At 44.7% G+C, this 20196-nt stretch overlaps 1 protein-coding gene across 1 annotated transcript; it reads left to right on the forward strand.

Moving 5' to 3' along the window:
- The first annotated feature begins 205 nt into the window (after window positions 1–205).
- Pgrmc2 (progesterone receptor membrane component 2) lies at window positions 206–19071 on the forward strand. The gene is made up of 3 exons (XM_041659419.1): window positions 206–646; window positions 15232–15387; window positions 17028–19071. The coding sequence occupies exons 1-3, from the start codon at window positions 247–249 to the stop codon at window positions 17123–17125; spliced, it is 654 nt and encodes a 217-aa protein (XP_041515353.1). The 5' UTR covers window positions 206–246; the 3' UTR covers window positions 17126–19071.
- Window positions 19072–20196: the final 1125 nt, after the last annotated feature.

Here is a 20196-nt window from a genome sequence, read left to right on the forward strand (position 1 = left end):
CGGAGAGCGTGAGAGCCGGGAAGGGTGGGGCGGGGTGGGCGGGGCATCGCCCGCGCGCGCCGCTTGCAAAAGCCGGAGCCCAGAGAACGAAGCCAGACAACGTTACCCCGCCAACAGCCAATAAGCAGCCGGCGCGGCCACGCCCCGTCCCCTCACGTGATTGGCTGCGCGCCGCCTGGTGGGCGGGCCCGGCCTCGGGCTTGGGGAGGGCAGGGGGCGGGAGGAGGAAGGCGCTGGCGGGCAGTGATGGCGGCGGGTGATGGGGACGTAAAGCTAGGCACCCTGGGGAGCAGCGGTGAGCACGGCGGTGACGGGAGTCCCGGCGGCGCGGGAGCTACGGCGGCGGGGAGCAGTTGGGCCGCGACGCTGCTGGCCACGGGCGGGGAGATGCTGCTGAACGTGGCTCTGGTGGCGCTGGTGCTGCTGGGGGCCTACCGGCTGTGGGTGCGCTGGGGGCGGCGGGGTCTGGGCGCGGGGCCTGGGGCGGGCGAAGAGAGCCCGGCCGCCACGCTACCACGCATGAAGAAACGGGACTTCAGCCTGGAGCAGCTGCGCCAGTACGACGGGGCGCGCACGCCGCGCATCCTGCTCGCGGTCAATGGGAAAGTCTTCGACGTGACCAAAGGCAGCAAGTTCTACGGCCCCGGTGAGGAATCAGGGGTGTCGGGGGGCCCGGGACACCCTACCCCCGCCGCGGCCACGCACCTGGACAGCCGCCCCGTGCCTGCCTCCAGCTGCGGGCGTCGGGGGCTCCAGGGGCGCCCCACAAACCTGCTCTCGGCGTCCCTTCCCTTCCCACCCCGTGTCCCCTCGCAGCTTTTCCTGGGGCTGAAATTCTCAAAATTCTTTGACTCTGTCACATTGGTCCTCAACCTTTCTCCTGAGCTTTCCGATTTCTGGGCTTTGTGAGGGCAAAAGGGAAAAGTGGCGACCCAAAGTTTTCGGCCCTGTGTAAGTTACAGCTTTTTACTCTGAATTGTCTGACACTTAGCTCTTCTTTCCTTCTCTGGACTAGTCTGCATAGAGCCAAGGTTAGGGACACGTAGTTTCAAGTTCTGGAGCTCGGTTATAGGAACCACCTCGGACTCATTTTCTTTTTCTAAAAAGCCAGTTAGGGCTCCAAGATGCTTTCCAAGATTAACACTGTATGGGAGATGAGGACGGACCATAAAGTAGATCTTAATAAATAAGACTGGCAACGATATTGGCCCTGAGTGTCTGGGGTGGAGCTCATCTGCCTAGCGGGCGTGTCTGTCTTGTCCCCTCTTTCTCTCTCTCTTTCTCTCTCTCTCTCTCTCTCTAGTAAGATAAATGTTCAAATACCCGCTGATAATGAATTATTGTATTTTCCTTTAGCCGAACTGAGAGGGTGGCCTGGAAGAGTCAAAAACTTTTGACCGGCCCCCTGCCATGCGCTGGTTCTCCAAATTAGAGGGTGGTTTGTTGTTTTTTTTTTTTTTTAACAACTTTTGTTTTCAGAAAACTATGTGTAAGGTAGTTGCTGTAGAAGCCCTTTTACAGTGTAGTGGTAATCTGTTTCAGATTACACAAATAAGCGTCCAGAGTTGGGGAATCTGTTGGTAGTCCGTAAAATTGAGCAGCATTGTGTGTCCTGGTTATGCAGTAGTTAATATTAGGCTTTAAAGAGGGGGCGGGAGTAGGGAGAGAGAGAGCAGCTACAATAAGAATAAAGCGAGAACCAAAATGGACCCATCACTGGAAGGACTACATCCAGGTTTTAAACAAGTTTTCCTTTTAATTTTGTTCGTGCATGTGATTTATTGACACTGAATGTGCTTCTGATTTCAGCTTAGCTAGGTGCTATTTTAGAAATGTTTGGATTTGTTGATTGGATTAGAGGTAAGAAACTGGAGTGCTCGGTGTTGGCTCTGTTTATTCTTAGCGTGTATTTCATTACATATCTATGTATATGTATAGATATTCTGGATATATAAACAAATACCACATGCCTCCTTCCATGCTTCCATCAACATCAGTGGTTAATACTTTTTTTGTTTAAGAGCATGTTGAACAAGATATTAGGACAAAAGTATACTATTTACACAGACCAAGTCAAATAAACTTTTTAAAGTCAAGAATTTACACAGATTTTGTGCCTAGTTACAGCCTTTCCCCCAGTTGCATTAAAAAGTGTGTTCAGTGGTTAAAGATTGTCTGGAGTATTTGTTAAAAGAACCATTATTAGTCCTCACACATTAGGAAAGAGACCATTTGGGCAGCCTCCAGGTGCAAATGTGTGGCAGAAGTTAGAAGCTAAGAGTGAGAGCTGTGTAGGTTGGGGCTCTGGCTTGAGCACTGAAGACATTCTTCAGCTGCTAGTGAAGAACCGCCCTGGTGAGGTAGTACAGGCATTTAACCCTGCACCCTAGGGTCAGAGGCAGGTGACTCTGTGAGTTCCAGGCCAGTTGGGGTTGCATAGTGAGACCCTGTCCAAGACAAAAAGAATAGAGAACGTCTTTGTTCTGATGCACAATTATTTTATTACAGGTATCAACATACAACCTAATAGGAATGTCTGAAAGATTCTATTATTGAGAATAGCTTAAATGTAGCCAGAGCATCTTGGGAGCTTTCAATCAGTTGGGGTTTTGGGGGGAGGGGGAGAGAATAGACAAGAGTTTGAAATATTTTCCAGGAGTCTGGATGCTGTTTTCATTTTATTCTTGAATAAGCAAGGTAATTTTGTAGAGTTATAGTTCAGCATACAGTTCTCCTTATCTAAGAATCTTAGTAATTGGAACAGTTCAGCCTGAAGTTGGAAAGCTTATTTTCTGTGCCCTAACTACTATCAGTTCCCATTTTGCGGTGGTACCTTTAGGATTAACGATTGTTCGTTGAGGTTTTTGCCCCACAGTGCTGGGCACATTTTCTTCTAGCTGTGCATCTTTAAAGTTTCACTTGTTAAAAATAAGATGAAATGGCAATACTTCAGATGTAGTTCTCTGCCAGCTACTTACTAGAATGTGTTGACTTTGTTGTCAGTATTGTTTTTAGTAATAGGCAGAAAGTGTGGTCATGTAGCAAACTGCATTTCCTGGATTGGATCTACCATTTGTTATTCCTGCAGTCTTTGGTGAACTGCAGAGTATCTGCCTTAGTGATGAGTCTGAGGTTTAAGTAAGCTGAGCACTCTAGGAACGTTTGACCACGAGGTTTTTGTGCACTGGTATACAGCTTCAGGGATAAACTTAGAGAATCTATTACTGGTTTTTCTTCAGACCTTTTTCTGGTTCCTTCCCATACAGGTTTTGAAGTTCACACATACTTTTCATGGCTTTATGTTCTTGCAGCCCCGTATGTAGCCCAAGCCACAAGTGGCTACTTAGAATTAATATTCTTTAAAATGAGTTATTTTGTAACAAGCAGGCATATTCCTCAGCCACATGGCTAGCACACTAAGCACTGTACTTCCTAGAGTACCACACTCCTGCTTCCCCAGGAGTTCCTAGTGCCCAGCAACGATTCTGGAAGCCAGTGAAGAAAAGTTCATGCTCCATTTCCTGAGCATGTTTCATTTTTTTTTAAATGGCTCTACAAGATATTTGTATTCTTGTTTTACATTTGTGAAAACTGGAACTCGGAGATTTTTCCCCAAAGCACCTATGCACTAAGTAGCCACACTGAAATCAAACCCACGTCCAGCTGGCTCCACAGCTCACACACACCTTTCTTGTTGGCACATTATCCATGACGTCTGTGCTGACTTCCAGGATAGGATTTGACTATGTTAACGGTATACTGTTAGATGATTATATTGCAGCAGAGAAATTTGTGCAATTTATTTTTTTATTTTTAGTTTTTAGAATGGCAAAAAAGCATATAATTGGGCTATTTGGTGTTTTACTCATTTGTCAATATATGCCAAAGCTATAACAAGCTTACCTTTTAAATTCTACTGTAGTAATAAGAGTGGCGGGGCTGCATCCCCAACACCCCGGCAGCCTGGCTAGCTTATGCTCCGAAATAACAACACACAAACTGTATTCATTTAAACACTGCTTGGCCCTTTAGCTCTAGCCCTTACAGGCTAATTCTCACATCCCGATCAACCCATCTCTAATAATCTGTGAGCACCGGTCTTACCGGGAAAGGTTCAGCATGTCTAACCTGGCGGCTTGCTTCATGGCGTGTGTCTGTCCCGGAGAGCGGAGCATGGCGTCTCCCTGAGGCGTCTGCTCCCGAGAGGAGAGCTGTGGAGTCTGAGCTCACTTCCTCCCAGCATTCTGTTCTGTTTACTCCTCCCACCTATCTTCTAACCAATGAGGGCCAAGCAGTTTCTTTTTATTTAACCAATGACCTTCCTCCATCATTCTACTGAAAAGGAACAGGCCACATAAGTAGCCCCTTGGAGCTACCTAATAGGAGGTTAAGGAAAGGAGCCCATGAACTAAACCCTTCCCCCTTTTAATCTTGTCTTCAATATGTTGTTTTTATTTAACATTTTAGTTTAGAAAACTGTGGTTTAAGCAAGAGTTGCAACATAAAGGCCAAGCCCAGCCTGACCTACTGCTGCATGGATCTCCCATGTTGTCACAATCCTGCTGTCATCACAGTTTCTTGCTTTGGAGCCAACTAGGTTTGCTATTTGGGCTAGTTACCACATGCATCGTGTTAGCTACCAGTAAGATAAAGGGGACCAGCTCACATTTCTGAAGTAGCTAAGTGTGGTGGTACACACTTGAAATGCCAACATTCTTGAGGCAGAGGCAGGAGGAAGGCCTTTAGTTAGAGAGTAGCTAACCAGGATACATAGTTGACCTCCAGGATGGCTATACTGTGAGTTCCTGTCTTGAAAAGAGCAAAGTTCAGAAAAGTTTTATATTGTGCTTTATATTTATTTATATCATTTCTATAGTATTGGTTACCTCTTATGAATTCTGTATCGTTGCATTGTTTTTAATGTTTTAGGGACCTGTATTGTATTAAATACTACAGCAAATTAAAATAACAAAATTGAGACCCGAGAATGCCTATTAAGTTTAGAAGGAACAGAACTAGTTGCATGTACTTAGCTGGTCAGATGCTTTTCGAGGCCCTTATACCTCTAGCATACATCACTATATAACTCTTGGTACCTGTATCCTTTCTCAAGGTCTTTACTATAAGACTTCATTTCCATTTTTAAATACCAAGAAGCAGCACCTTAGATTTCATTACAGTAAGACTTTAAACAAGACAATTTCAGAATTGGAATTAGTCTTTGGCATAGACCAGTCCATATCTGTGGACTTGGCATCATTTGAGGACAGGCAATAAGTGTACAAACACATCTCAGCATGTAATTATAGTCTGGGTTTTTTCTTAAGTGCTATGAATGAAATTAGGATTATGATCAAGGGGCTTATTTGGGTATTCAGAAGTACCTTATTTCTGTTAGATGGTTACAAAGTGTGGGGGTTGGCCTCTTAACTGTGAAGGGACCGACTGTACAGAGCTTGGGTGTGAGAGTGTTCTGAAATGGGCTATTAGCCTTGCTGTGCCGTGGGGTGACATAGAAGCCGGCTAATCACACCTTTGTCTGTCATCTCCATTGATTGTTCAGGCTTGGTATCAACCTGTGGTTACTAGTAGTTAACTCAAGTTTTACTACTCCAGCCCTTGAAATCAACTTGTACTATTTTGTTCTTAAAATGTATGTATGTATGTATGTATGTTTAGTAATTATGACAGGAGGTGGTAGAACACACATTTAATCCCAGCACTCAGAGGTAGAGGCAGGCAGACTGGCGGATCTCTGAGTTCAAGGCTAGCCTGGTCTACAGAGCAAGTTCCAGGACAGCCAGGGCTACATAGAAACCCTGTGTTAAAAAAACGAAACGTGTGTGTGTGTAGCTAGATTTTGAACTCATCAGCATTTTATGTTCTCCTAGCTCAATCCCGTTCCATTTTTGTGAGTGCCGTTATGTTTTTGGCTCCGCCATCGTACCTGGCCACACCTTTGTGACTAGCAGTGCTCTGAATACAGTTCAGTTGAGAAGAACTCTACTGGGGGTCTCCATTCCCCTCTACTGGAGGTCTTCTCTGGTTTCCCTTCCCCTCTCCCTTCTCTGCTGGCATGGACGAATCTGTTCCACTCTCCTGGTGATTTTGTTCAGATACGGTTTAGATGTTGACTGGCCTTTGGAACAGCTGTGTAAATTAGGTTTTCTTCTTGTTGTGTCTCTTGAAGATACCTTACTGCCACTTGATGGGTTTTTCTCCCTGTTAATGCTTAGATGAAACTGGGCCTCAAGCATTTAGGCATTTAGGGCAGATACAGTACTTCTCACCTGTGTCCACAGCCCTGGAAGGTTTTTTCTTTGTAGGAGATGTGGAAACGTGTGTGTCTGTGTCTGTGTGTCTGTGTCTGTGTGTGTGTGCGCACGCGTGCGCACCACATTTATGTAAGTCCTAAGGTATCCAGCAAAAGGAGTCAGATCCCCCAGAGCTGCCCAGTGTGATGCTAAGTGGAACTCAGGTCTTTACAATGTGGTTGCCTTTTTGAAAATTTACTATTTCCTCTGCCTCCCCGACTGTTGGGATAAAGGTGTGGTGGTGCACACCTTTAATCCCAGCACCCAGAAATGCAGAGGCAGGTGGAACTCTGAGTTTCAGGCCAACTTGGACTACAAACTGAGTTCCAGGACAGCTAGAGCTGCTACACAGAGAAACCCTGTCTGGGGGCAAGGGTGGGGGACAGACTTACTATTTCTTACACCTCAATTTTTCTTGGAGTTCTGTCTTCAATTTACTAAAAGGCCTGTAGTTCTTTTCACTGGTAGGAAAACGGCCTGTGCTTATCTGTCCTTGTTCAGGAGCAATGATAGGAGGTCAGCATACAGAATTGTATGCTGGATTCTGGTTAAGCCTTCACTTGAATAGTGTGTGCACTGCCTTCTGGTTGTTAAGTACAAGTTTGCTTTGACAATGCTCTCCCCGATTCTGTTGTGGTTGACATGTTTTTTTCTATCTCCAGTCCTGTTCTGTTGTGTATATGTCTGCACACTGCGTGTGGAAGGCAAAGATAAACAGCAGTGTCTTCTTTAGCCTCTGTCCACCTTAGTTTTCGAGACAAGGTCTCGCTGATTTTGTAGCTCACCAGTTTAGCTAGGCTGCCAGCAAGCTCCGGGGATCTGTTTGTGTCCTTGCCAGACTTAAGTTATAGGCACACACCTGGCCTTGTGTACGAGATCCACACTCGGGTCCCCACACTTGTGCAACAAGCAGTTCACTGGCTAAGACTGGTACATGCTGAATTCTGCTAAAAGTCCACGAAAGCTGTCATCTCTCCATTTTAGACCGTGTAAACCTGCCTTTAAGTTATTGCGCCCTCGTTCTCTCTTACATCCCCCTGGAAGAGAAGTAGATGTGTATGCTTATTAACTTCCCACCTGTTCTTCATGACTGTCTTCTTTATGCTCCGTGTCTTAGTTTCTTTTGGTTTTTTTCAAGAGAGGCTTTCTCTTGAAGCCTGTCCTGGAACTAGCTCTTGTAGACCAGGCTGGCCTCAAACTCACAGAGATCTGCCCGCCTCTGCCTCCCCAGTGCTGGGATTAGAGGTGTGCGCCACCACTGCCTGGCTAAGTTTCTGCTAACCTAAAGCAACGTGAGTCCTCCTTTGCCCGCCTTGTTTGTTCTTGGGGCGCGCATGTGTCTGCTCGCTGGTGGAGCGCGCATGTGTCTGCTCGCTGGTGGAGCTTGTTTGTTCTGGGGCGCGCGTGTGTCTGCTCGCTGGTGGGGCGCGCATGTGTCTGCTCGCTGGTGGGGCGCGCCTGTGTCTGCTCGCTGGTGGAGCACGCGTGTGTCTGCTCGCTGGTGGAGCACGCGTGTGTCTGCTCGCTGGTGGAGCACGCGTGTGTCTGCTCGCTGGTGGAGCACGCGTGTGTCTGCTCGCTGGTGGAGCACGCGTGTGTCTGCTCGCTGGTGGAGCACGCGTGTGTCTGCTCGCTGGTGGAGCTTGTTTGTTCTGGAGCACGCGTGTGTCTGCTCGCTGGTGGAGCTTGTTTGTTCTGGGGCGCGCATGTGTCTGCTCGCTGGTGGAGCTTGTTTCATGGAGTTGCCGTTCCTGCTCCACCAAGAACGTTCCGTCAGCCGCTGCAGTCTTTGTTTCTTGTCCGTGTTCTGGAGTTTCCATGCTGCCAGTTGTGGGTGTGCTTTGAAGTAGATCCCAAAATAAGGTCTTGTATGTAAGGTTTTTTTCTTTTATGATAAAATTTTCAAAGATAATACATGGACTGAAAACCCAAAGACTTGGGAAAAGGAAAAATCTTCTCGAGAGCCCCTTCTGCGGTGCCTCTCTCCGGTGGAAATGGATCAGGGTGGGTGTCGCAGGGCTGTGCTGTGTAGGTCAAAGCATCTGAACCAGAGTCCTATTTCCCCACACTTAATTATAGCATACTGTACATCCCTCAAGCAGTATCACAGTCCCGAGATCCTTTCGTGTATCACTCACATCACATAGAAGCTATCTGATTAGCCCTGTGTGTGAGCATGTGAATTTTCCCCGTCTCTTAGTGATGGTGCTGAGAGAAACAGCCTTGTACCCATGTCGTAGATGTCGATAAAACTCTGCATCCTAGAAGCAGAATCACCAAGGCTGACTGTGTGGCTGTGCTTGGTGTGGGGACTTCATTTGGAGTTGCCTGCCATCCAGAGAGCTTACCTGTGTGTACTTCATAAAGATGCCTACTTCTCATCCTTGCCAAAAACATGATGCTTCAAACTGCTTGCTCTTTGTGAGTCTGAGGTTGAAACAGCTTCCAGTCATTTCTCTTATTTTGAATGAGCGTGTGGGGGGGCGGGGTGAGGAGGGGAACGAGAGAGACAGGGAGAGAATACAGGTGTAGGTGTGCATGCATATGGAGGCCAGAGGCCAACCTTGAATGTCATTCCTCAGTTGCTATCTGCCTGTCTGCCTTCCTTCTTTTATTAGCACGACCTGTTTCCGGTGTAGAACTCAGTGAGTTGATGGAGGTGGGTCATCTGTCTATCTGTTGCTTTCATTGGTTAATTAATAAGAAACTGCTTGGCCCTCTGATAGGGTAGACTTTAGATAGGCAGAGTAAGCAGAACAGAATGCTGGGAGAAAGAAGCAGAGTCTAAGAGTCGCCATGATTCTCCCACTCCAGACAGACGCAGGTTAAGATCTTTTCTGGTAAGCCAGCTCGTGGGCTACACAGATTATTAAAAATGGGTTAGATCAATATGTAAGAGCTAGCCAATAAGAGGCTAGAGCTAATGGGCCAAGCAGTGTTTGAAAAAACACAGTTTCCGCGTAATTATTTTGGGTAAAGCTAGCTAGGTAGTGGGACGCAGCCCGCCGCTCTGGGAGCCCTCCCGGGTGGTGGGATGCAGCCCACCGCTTATATTTCAACAGTGAGTAGAGGAACCTTGCTGGCTAGTGAAACCAAGGGGATTAACCTGTCTCCACCTCCCGCATGCTGGGATTGCAAACATTCCACCACTCTTGCCTTTATAATTTTCAATGTCCATTCCAGGGATTGAACTTGGGCTTTTTTTTTAGCAATTTTTTTTTTTAGAGAATGTGTGTGCAAGTGCACACAAGCAGGCACACCATGGTGCACATGTAGAGCCCACAGAACAACTTGCTGGAGTGATTACTTTCTCCCAAGTGCACACAAGCAGGCACACCATGGTGCACATGTAGAGCCCACAGAACAACTTGCTGGAGTGATTACTTTCTTCCATGCGGTGCCCAGTTTGTTGAATTCAGGCCATGAGGCTTGGCAACAAGTGAGTTCCTGCTGAGCCATCTTGCTTGCAGGGCAAGCACTGTCTCCCTAGCGCAAAATTTCACATCTTTAAAGAAAATCTGAGTCATTTTGTTTCCTTGTCTACATACGTTTGTTTTATAGTCTTGGCCACATTTTTTCAAGTGATAGTCATCATTTCAGCCTTTGCTGCAAATCTTTTCCACTTAATGTATAATTGGGGTTTGATCTTTGGCTTGGTTTTATTTTTTTATGTTTAATTTTTAAACTTATGTGTATGATATTTGGCTGCATGGGTACACTGTGTGTATGCTGGGTGCCTTGTGGAGGACAGAAGAGGGGATCAGATCTCCTGAAACTGGAGTTACAGACAGTTGTGAGCTGCCGTGTGGGTGCTGGAAATAGAACCCATGCCCTCTGGATCAGTAGCCTCTTAACTGCTGAACCATCTCTCCAACCCTCATTGTTGTTTTGATATTTTATTGTATTATGTATGATGTGTGTTCGTGAATTACGGTGCTCAGTGTATGTATGGAGGTTTCTGGGTCAATTTTCAGGAATCCATTCTCCTCCTGTCATGGGATATGGGTATTAGAATTCAGGTCATCAGTGAGCTTGGTGCATGTTTATGTCTGCTGTGTTCCCCATCAGTCCTGCATAGTTTTTTTTTACCTTTGCATGTGTGTGCATGTGTGTGTGTGTGAGTGAGAGAGAGAGAGACAGACAGATAGACAGACAGACGGACACTAGGGATTGGCCCCTCCCTCCCTTGACAAGCAGTCTACCACTTAGCTTCATCATCTGTCCCTGTACAGTGTTTTAAACCACAAATTTGTGGGTTTATGTACTTAGATTTATCTTTTATGTCTAAGTTGTGTCTCATACTTGGGTCTTTTCCCTTCCTTTTGTCCTCATTTTACTTTGGTGTGTGTGTGTGTGTGTGTGTGTGTGTGTGTGTTTTAATCTGTAGTCACCATGTAAGACATGCACAGGCTCTTTGTCTTTCTTTCTTTCTTTTTTTTTTTTTTTTTTTTTTCTCTTTGTCTTTCTTATTTTAACATGATGACTCTCCAGTTTGCCCTTTTTCTGTAGACTATGCATGTTTCTGTGTGCTCAAGCCTCTGGTTGGACATTCAGAGACAAGGTGGGATTTTCAGTCACATGAAACATCTAATTTGGTCTCAGCTTTAGACCGGTGAAATACTTGTTCTGTGTTGGGTTTGAAGCATCAGTGTGTTACTTGGTGGGTGGTCCCTCCAGCATACAGTGTCTTCCCCCACCCTCCACCCCGAGACAGGGTTTCTCTTTCTAGCCCTGGCAGTCCTGGAACTCGCTTTGTAAACCAGACTGGCCTAGAATTTACAGAGATCCACCTGCCTCTGCCTCCCAGGTGCTGGGATTAAAGGCATATACCACCACTGCCTGGCCGTGACTTGTCTTCTTGACAGAAACATTCTTCAGCTTTGCTATACTGACCCTGAAAGTCCTGGAGCTTCCCAGATTAGAGTGGAAAGTATCTCTATACATTTACAGCAGCTTTATAGACATCAGTTTCAAGCCATGAAAATAACTTATGGAATATTTCTCCTTTATCATTCTACGGTCAAATTATGTCATAGATTTTACTTACCACACTTTCTGTTTATTATTTTATATTGTTGTTTCATATGAGAGTGGCGTATGCATATGCATGTGATTTGTCACACATTCTACACAGTTGTATCAAAAATAAGCAGTTTTAGGATTTAGTAGCTAATAAGTTGATTGACTTTTGTTTCAGATTTTTTTCTTGTTTCGTTTGTCTCACTATGTAGCCTAGGCAGACCTCAAATTCACAGTCTTCCTGCCTTTACTGCCAGAATGCTGAGATTATAAATATGCTGTCTACACCCAGCCAAGTTTATTGATTCTGAACTTTAAAAAAATCCTAATCACAACCAGATATGGTGGTGCATGGTTTTTCCGTTCTGGAGGTAGGAGTTTGAGGCCACACAGTGCTGCATAATGAGGCCTTGTCTTTTTTTTAAAAAAAAAAAAAGAAGAAGAAGAAGAAGAGGAGAAGGAGAAAAGAGTCAAAAATTTATCTAGTCACTTAACCTGTGGAGCATCATACCTTAGCCAAGCCTCCTGTGAACATACTCATATCACCTACAGTTGAACACACTCACCTTACATAAAGCCATTTGACACTGCAGTGTTTGGTTGTAATTTATTGAATTTTCCATCCCATGGCTGCTTGGGATCTGCACTGAGTGTTCTACCTGTTGCTAGTCCAAGGAGCGGTCAAAATCCCAAGTATATTCAGCATCATAAAGGCAAAGGATGTTAGGTTAGCCAGTTACTTGGTTGGGGATCGTTGTAATGATATCTAAAGAAGTCTTGACACTCAGTAAACAGCATTTGGTTTTTTGGTAAACTGTACCACAGAGGCTAACACTAGATCAGATTTGCTTTTCTTGGGTAGCTCCCATTCCTGTTTTGTTTTGTGAGCAGCCATATGTACTTAGCAAAATTCTATTGCTGACATCTTTATTTGTTGTGGAAGCTATCTCAAGGGGGAAGGAATGTAGGAAGGTATCTTTTTGTCCACCATCAAAGTCTCCTTGAGGAGCTGCCCAATTCCAACCCTAATTCTTCAGTGGCCTTACAGCGTGGAGCAGAGAGCTTGTGAGCCAAGGCCTCTGCAGCAGGAGATGCTTCCACAGAAGTCTGTTTGTAAAGGGGACACTTAACGTAGTTTAGGGAGGACAGGGATATATTACTCATTGTTTTCCTTTAACCAGTTCACAGAAGCCCAGTTTTATCTACAATTTACTTAGCAACAAAAAGATTAGCAAAATTGACCCTTCCTTAGGAAAGCTGACAGAAATGTACTTGAGCCCACTGGTGTGTAGACTAACATACTCAAAGACTAGGGGGTTTTGTGGTGATGAGGGCTGCAGTGTCGTTGTGTTTGCTGTCTGTATAGGCACTGATCATCTTTCCCACCTTTGCGCTGCTCAGATGGCTTCCTAGTCACGCTCCAGGCAAAAGGAGTGCAAGGTCAACTCTACAGAGAGTGAGCTCTGGAAGGCCAACCAGGTGTCTCTGTCTGAAGGTAGCAGAAAGCGGACCGAGCTGAGGCAGCAGCAGTGAGTGGAAGAACACTTGCATGGAGTGCCCCCTACCCTCAGTGTTCTCCGCACAAATGCTCAGAGCTGTGGGGCCTCGGCTTTCCGGAGATGCGGTATTTGGGGTGGTGAGGAAAGGGGGGGCTAGTGCCCTGCTTCAGCCAGTAACACTGGGTGAGCCACTGAGTTCTTCTGTGTTCTCATTTTTTAATCTGCCAAGTGGAGGAAAAAAGCAAAGTCTATTCCTTCTTCATGAAATCCTGAAAGACCAAAGTGTGAAGTTACTGGGAAACTCTTTAAATTAGAGATTGTCATTTCCTCCTCAAGGTTGTTGTTCTCGTGTTGTTTTTATTATCCCTTCTTTGATTCATTTGCCACTGTTTTAGGCTGATAGGCTTTGGTCATCTTTGTTTCCAAGAACCAAAGGGCCTGCCTTCACTCGGTGCTTTGTCTGCTCACAGGTCTCCTTGAATGTCAGTTGAGAGCATAACCAAGTTTGAAAGTCATGAATGTTGACCACCAACAGTAGTGTCTGTTTTCTATAGAAGACACATTTAAGGGAGCAAAACAATGTTTTATTATTGAGAGAATAATTAAATCATGGGTACATTCATTCAGTAAGAAAAAATTTATCCATTTAGTTATAATTTGTGATAATATCTATAAGTGACATGGAGAAGGCTTAGTAATTTTTTTGTTGTTGTTTTGTTTTGTTTTTCGAGACAGGGTTTCTCTGTGGCTTTGGAGCCTGTCCTGGAACTAGCTCTTATAGACCAGGCTGGTCTCGAACTCACAGAGATCCACCTGCCTCTGCCTCCCGAGTGCTGGGATTAAAGGCGTGCGCCACCGCCGTCCGGCAAGGCTTAGTAATTAAAGAAGCTGCACGCCTGACACCTGTGGCCACGCCTAAACTAGCTGCTTGAAAACTCCTGAGAAAGCTGTTCTCACTCCGTGTGATGGACCTTTCCAAGAATGAACTCCTACCCAGTCATGTTTCCAATGAAGTACAGTCAGCAATTCAAATTCCTTCTCATAGTGAAGTGTTCTGTGTAGGTGATACTTCATTTCCTATCTCACAAGGCGCAAGTACTTTCTGATGCTTAGGAGTCTCCTAAATGCTTTCAGAGGAGAGCAGGTGCCATCATCTTTCACCTAGAAACCAGGGCATTTTTATTCTTGTTTTCTTAGATGGGCAATAATTTATTCTAATAAGTCCCTTTATTAATTAATAGTTTCCACGAACCTGGGAGGTGGCTTAGTGGATAAAAGCCCTTGCCTGGCCTGAGTTTGGGTCCCTGAGACCCAAGTCCTTGGACTATACTTACACTGTGGCGTATCTTTTACACACAAACATATATGCATATACACAGAATACGTTTTTGGGTTTTGTTTTGTGTTGGTTTTTGTTTTGTTTTTCTAAGAGTCAATCTTAAGCCAGTAACTGGCTGCTCCTGAGGGTGAAGCTTCTAACTGTGTTTTAAAACTGTTTCCGTTTCCTCAGAATGACTTCTGCCATCTGTGAAGGAAGTTCAGAAACTCAAAAGAAATTGTCATTTGTAAAATCATATTTTGGAAATCTTATTTAAACATTTTTGAAACATTTTAAACAGAAAGATCACTTTGGCCCCTTCTGCAGTATGAGATGCAAACAATTCTATCTTAAACGATTGGCTCTGGCAGTTGGGGACTTGGTAGATGTCTGTGAGACACTGACTTCAGATCTTCCACATCTACATTAAATGCAAGGTCCAGTTATGCATGCCCGTAAGCCCATGTTGGAGAGGTGTAGAAGGGGGTTCCTGAAACTGTCTGACCAGCCAGTAGAGCCAAATCAGTGAGCTCCAGGTTCAGTGAGACAGGCTGTCTCTTGAAATAAGGCAGAGAGATTAAGCTAGACACCTGACATCGATGCACACATGAACACCAACATAATTTTTAACTTCATTTTTTGTTTTGAGAATTTCCTACAGGAACACGATGTGTTTGGTCACACCCCATTGCCTCCTTTCCAAGTCCTTCCCTATCCCACAACTTTTTGATCCCAACTTAGTGTGCAATGGGATCAAACCCATTGCGTCCATGTAGCACTGGCAGTGAAGGCATGGGTGTGGGGCCACCTACTGGAGCATGAGGAACCTCATGGGCTGCATCCCACTGATCCCTCCTCTCCTAGTGAACAAGTTTCTGGGTATCTGACATGAATTTATTGTTAGTAAAAAAAAAAGCTTTACTTAGGTACAAGGGAAGTTTCCAACAAATCTGATTATCCCTCCAGTGTCTTCATATTTCAGAATTAAGGCTGTGCACCAAATGCACATCATGGAGAGGATCCCTATGTGTACACACACCTTAAGATGGCGTAGACTCTGAGCTGTCTCTTTCTTTTTCAGCGGGCCCATATGGGATCTTTGCTGGCAGGGACGCCTCCAGGGGGCTGGCGACATTCTGCCTGGATAAGGATGCACTTAGAGATGAATACGATGACCTCTCAGATTTGAACGCAGTGCAAATGGAGAGTGTTCGAGAATGGGAAATGCAGTTTAAAGGTATCGTCGTTTGGAAAACTGAACATATGCTATTGTACATACTTTATAGACACCTCCTAGTTTCGCTTCCATCATTATTAGGATATATTTTAATTAATAAGACTGTTAACGTGTGACAATTAGGTTGAAAGTCCACATTTGAAAACACATTTAGGACCAGGTATGGTGCGTGCCTATGAGCCCAACAGCCTCAAACTGTGATGCTTTCACTAGTCTTCTAAGACTTGTTATTAGGGACTAGTTCTGTTTTGCTAAATATAGACTTGTATTTAAAACAAGCTCAAGGGTTAGAGCGTAGCAATGTAGTAGATTGCATGACCTTGTGCCGTGGGTTCCATCCCAGTGCCTTGAGAACTACCACAGCCAGGAACAACAGCAAATGAGTAAGTGATATCAACACTAATGATAATGTATTGCAACATGAGTTAATCTAATTAATTTAAACTAATTTAATTTAAACTAAACTCTTAATGTTTAGTAAGGAAGGAATACTATATCATCACAGTAGCAGTTTTTACCTCCTGTGTGACAAGCTTGAGCCATCTGTCTCCTGCTGAGTCTTTGGAGCAGCTCATTGGGCTTCTTGGCACCTATCTTGGTTCTTCTGTGTGCAGAGCCCACTGCTCACCCTTTCCACGGCTAATTCACTTGGTTAATTCACTTAGCGAAGGTTTTCCTTTCAGACAGAAAACAAACATGTTTTACCTGCATACAAAGTTCTAAATTAAACACTTGGCACATGAAGAGCTTGGTGTGGAAAGCATGAAGATGTGGTGGGGGCCTTGCAGGGCCTGCAGAGAGCCTCATCCCTACTACTTTGTTGTTGCATTTTTTTCTCCAGAATATTCCTTCAATCTGTTTACCCTCTGGTTCTCCACCTCATAGGCCCTGCGGCTACCACCATCCCATCTTCATTCAGCCCAAGAAAATCTCCTTCTGCACAGTTAATATTCCAAAATATTAGCCATGGAGTTTTGTAATCCACTGTTTGAATGACTAAGAAATTTCCAATTATTTATGTGCATACGTTTGTTTGTGTAGCATATATTGACCTCAGACTCAGCAGGCCAAGTCCTGGGACTGTGTGTATGAAGTACTATATCTGATTATAATATTTTAGCTGTGATATTTTAAGTTATTAAGTAAGAGTTAAAAGAATTGAATGCAGAAGCAGGCAGATCTCTGTGAGTTCGAGGCCAGCCTGGTCTACAGAGTGAGTTCCAGGACAGCCAAAGTAACACAGAGGAACCTGTCTCGAAACAAAAACAAAACAGCAAAAAGTTCAGAGCGCTGGACTGTTAGAACTCAGTGGTAGAGCACTTGTATAAAGTCAGCAAAAACAAACAGCCACATTCCAAGGCTTCATGTTAGTAAAGCCATGCTGGACAGCTCCGAGATGGCCCGTGCACGATAAACTTAAAACTGCTGCTAAGACCCACTAACACCGAACTCCGCTTCAAAGAGCAGTCCTAAACCTTGTCAGTTCCTGTGACCTTCTGTTCAGGCCTTTAAATGCATATAAATGAAGCACTGGGGGAATTTAGCTGCTGTATGTCTTAAGAGGCAAGTGCCTTGTTGAAGTACAGTGAGTCATGAAACGAATTTAACCATTACTGACTTTCTTTTGGTGTATCTTTCAGAAAAATATGATTATGTAGGCAGACTCCTAAAGCCAGGGGAAGAACCGTCAGAGTACACAGACGAGGAGGACACCAAGGATCACAGTAAACAGGATTGAACTTTGTGAACAACCAAAGCCAGGGGCCTTCAGAACTACAGCTCTTACTCCTTTCAGAGGACATCCAGTCTTGGGTGGCGCACCTGCTGTGAGAAACACTTGGCCCGAGTGTACCCGATAACGAGCTTCACTGTGGAGATCTGAATAGGAGCATTGTTTGTGCTGCCAGATGAATTTGTTGCAGTTGTTTGTAATGTCTGGTGGGCTTCGTCACCCTGACAAGGAGACAGGGCCCTAACTGCAAGAAAGTCACCAGGTTATTTTCACCCCTCCCCTCCTCTCTTTTCTCTTCCTTCCCTTTCCCTCTTCCTTTTTCTCCTTCCTCTCTCTGCCTTCCTGTCCCCCACCCCTTCTAAAACAACAAAAAAGTATCAAAGACAACCAGATAGGTATTTGCTACTCAAGTGTATAGATCTCTGAAAACAGCAAGGGATCCTGTTTCACAGGCTGTTTTATTTGTGTTAAGGGAAGAGCCTTGGGCAGGGGAGTGGCGGTTGCACATTCATTTAAGAAGTTCAGGCTACTGAAACATTAAAAGTGATTTCCCGAACTTTTTTTTTTTTCTGGACATTGTCAGGGAAGAGTGAAAAACTTCCTTCTAAGAAAGGTTTGGAAATTAGAGGGATTTCCAGTGGATTGAAGTAAGCAGTTCCCTAGCTAAAATAATTTGAGATCAGTTTTATTTTCTTCCCTTCCTTCTGCTAGGTCAAATCAATATTAATTGTGCCTTATTTCACTTCCATAAACTTGAATTATTTTTAGGAAAAGCCCCTCTGAATTGAGAAGTCACTACAAGCAGCATTGAGACTGAGGTTGCTGTCATTCTGTGTGTGGGATGTGAGCGGAACACTCAGTGTTAACTGCCATGTGTATACACACATAGCTAGCATTGTGATGGCCAAATGCGTCCCCTGTGCTTTTTGTTTTTCTTCAGGAAAAAGTGAAAAATCAACAACTCTTCCCCAGCAGCTGCCTAAATTTAGGAGTCTGCCCCTCACATGTCACTGGTGTGGGTGCGTGGGCTGTGGTGTGAATGTCCGTGTGGGTGAGTCTGGATGTGTGTGAGAGCACCTTGGAAGGGACTCTTTCTTCGATGCTGTAAATACGAGTACCGTTTTAATAAAGCATGTACAGTAAACCAAACGAGCTCGAGTCGGGAGCCAGTGTGTCATATACACTAATAAGACTGTGTTTGATTCAGGATGAGGAAAACCTCTTGGAAATGAAAATCGGGCACTGGTTAGCCAAGCGCTACATATACCACGTTCAGTGTAACTTTGAGGCAATTCCACCTTGGTGGAACACTCCCGCTGTGGGGTCGTTCAGGTAAGAGGTGATGTATTACAGTGCACACATTTGTACTTGGGCTTTGCTGTCGCCGGTTATGCTGACAGCACTGACATAAAAACAGTATTACGGATAGCTACTAAATCCCTTCATTATGAGTTGGAAAAGTTTTACTTCAGAGCCTACTTAGGTCAGATTTTGGCGTCATGCTGGATTCTTGGTCAGGGACAAGTTGCTCCTACACAGAAAAGCCCAAAATGGGGGTCGTGAAAGACTTGTGCTTGCTGAGGGTGATGCATGCGGAAATCATCAAGATGACGTAAGCAGAAGGGTGCAGCATGCTACGCTCCTGTCAGTCCTGGAGCATCTCTAGAAAGTGTGGTTGTCACCAAATCCTGGCTGAAGAGCTCATGCGATGACTGAAGAGTTGATAAATTGTTTCTTTTTTATGTAAAATGTTTTCTAGAAACAAATTGTTAAAGTATATACCTTCTGATGTAATAAACTGCTATATCATCTGACCCATTGGACTGAAGGTTGAAAACCTGCATCTGTGAGCAGTCCCAGGTATTCATGCAGTAAAAACAATGCATTTTGTTTTTTTAAAAGGAAGTGGTTTTGTGTTTTGGACTTGAAAATAAACTGTGTTCTACAGATAATTTCTTACCTCCAGTCAAATGTCTCATTGTCAGTATGGTGCAGCAATCTTGGAGGGGTTTGTGAACTGGCATGTTTTCCCAAATTGCCTACTTCTTAGGGGTCTAAAAAACGTTCATTTTCTTTTCCTTCAGTGTTAGAATTCAGATCTAAGGCTTTACACATTGCTCAGTTGTTTAGCTACATCCCCAGCTCCAGAGTCCACTCTTCCTACCTGCTGAGCCTAAATCTGTTTGTAATGATCCCAGCAGTCATCCTTAGGAGTGGGCATGCCTGAGAAACACCACATTCATCTTCTGAGCTTGTGTCGTCCATATCCACCGTACAATAAAAAGAGCTTATAATTTGGTCTCATTCCCTCATGTTGTTTTAAATACTTTTATTTGTATGAGTGTTTTGTCTGCATGTATCTCTGCACCATATGCCTGCAGTGCCCCTCAGAGGAGGGGCATCAGACCCCATGCTACTGGGGTTACATGGTTGTAAGACATGTGGGTGCTGGAATTGAACTCCTGTGCTGTGGGAGGGCTCTTAGCCCTCTATACTTGGTTTTGTATTATTCAGTTTCTTCTTTAGAGTTCTGAGTTAGTCAGTTTCTTGTCAATTTAAACCATGATTTTAGAAACCTAACGTTACCTAGATTTTTGTCTCTTGCAGCATCCCTGGATGTAAGGATCCTTGAAGTAGAAGCTGCGAGGTGCTCTGCAGGGGATAAACCTATTCAGATGAAGTTGCTCAGGCCTTGATTGGTGCCGCCTTCCTTAGGGCGGTAGACTCGGTCATTCAACTCTTCCCACAGGCTTCAAGGCTCAAGTCAGAATGTTGAACTGGCACTTGAGAAATTTGTCCTAGAAAGCAGAGCTGCCTTGAAACCAGCCTCATCTGTGCATCCTGCTTACCTCTGTCATGACGAAGTGTGGCAGCTTGCTAGGCATCTGTGCCAGTGAGGTGCTGGCAGTGGGGCCTGGCAGCTCTGGGTGGCCGGAATAGACTGGCAGCCCTCTACTTGGGAATATATACATTTCTCTGTTGAAAGCAGAGTCGAGTACTGTTCTGCTGAGATAAGATAATAGTTCTAATGCTTCTAAGGTGGAGTGTTCCGCCGGGGTTAGCTACTGACTGGGTAA

Source organism: Microtus oregoni, unplaced genomic scaffold (assembly GCF_018167655.1).
Source record: "Microtus oregoni isolate MIOR12 unplaced genomic scaffold, Mior012 000010F_ref0000083, whole genome shotgun sequence".
NCBI lineage: Eukaryota > Metazoa > Chordata > Mammalia > Rodentia > Cricetidae > Microtus > Microtus oregoni.

What these genes read in the sequence shown, in the direction of transcription:
- Pgrmc2 (XM_041659419.1), top strand. Translation starts at nt 247, where the DNA reads ATGGCGGCGGGTGATGGGGACGTAAAGCTAGGCACCCTGGGGAGCAGC. An exon ending in CAGCAAGTTCTACGGCCCCG is followed by an intron (nt 647 to 15,231) that starts GTGAGGAATCAG and finishes TTTCTTTTTCAG; the next exon opens with CGGGCCCATATGGGATCTTT. An exon ending in ATGGGAAATGCAGTTTAAAG is followed by an intron (nt 15,388 to 17,027) that starts GTATCGTCGTTT and finishes TGTATCTTTCAG; the next exon opens with AAAAATATGATTATGTAGGC.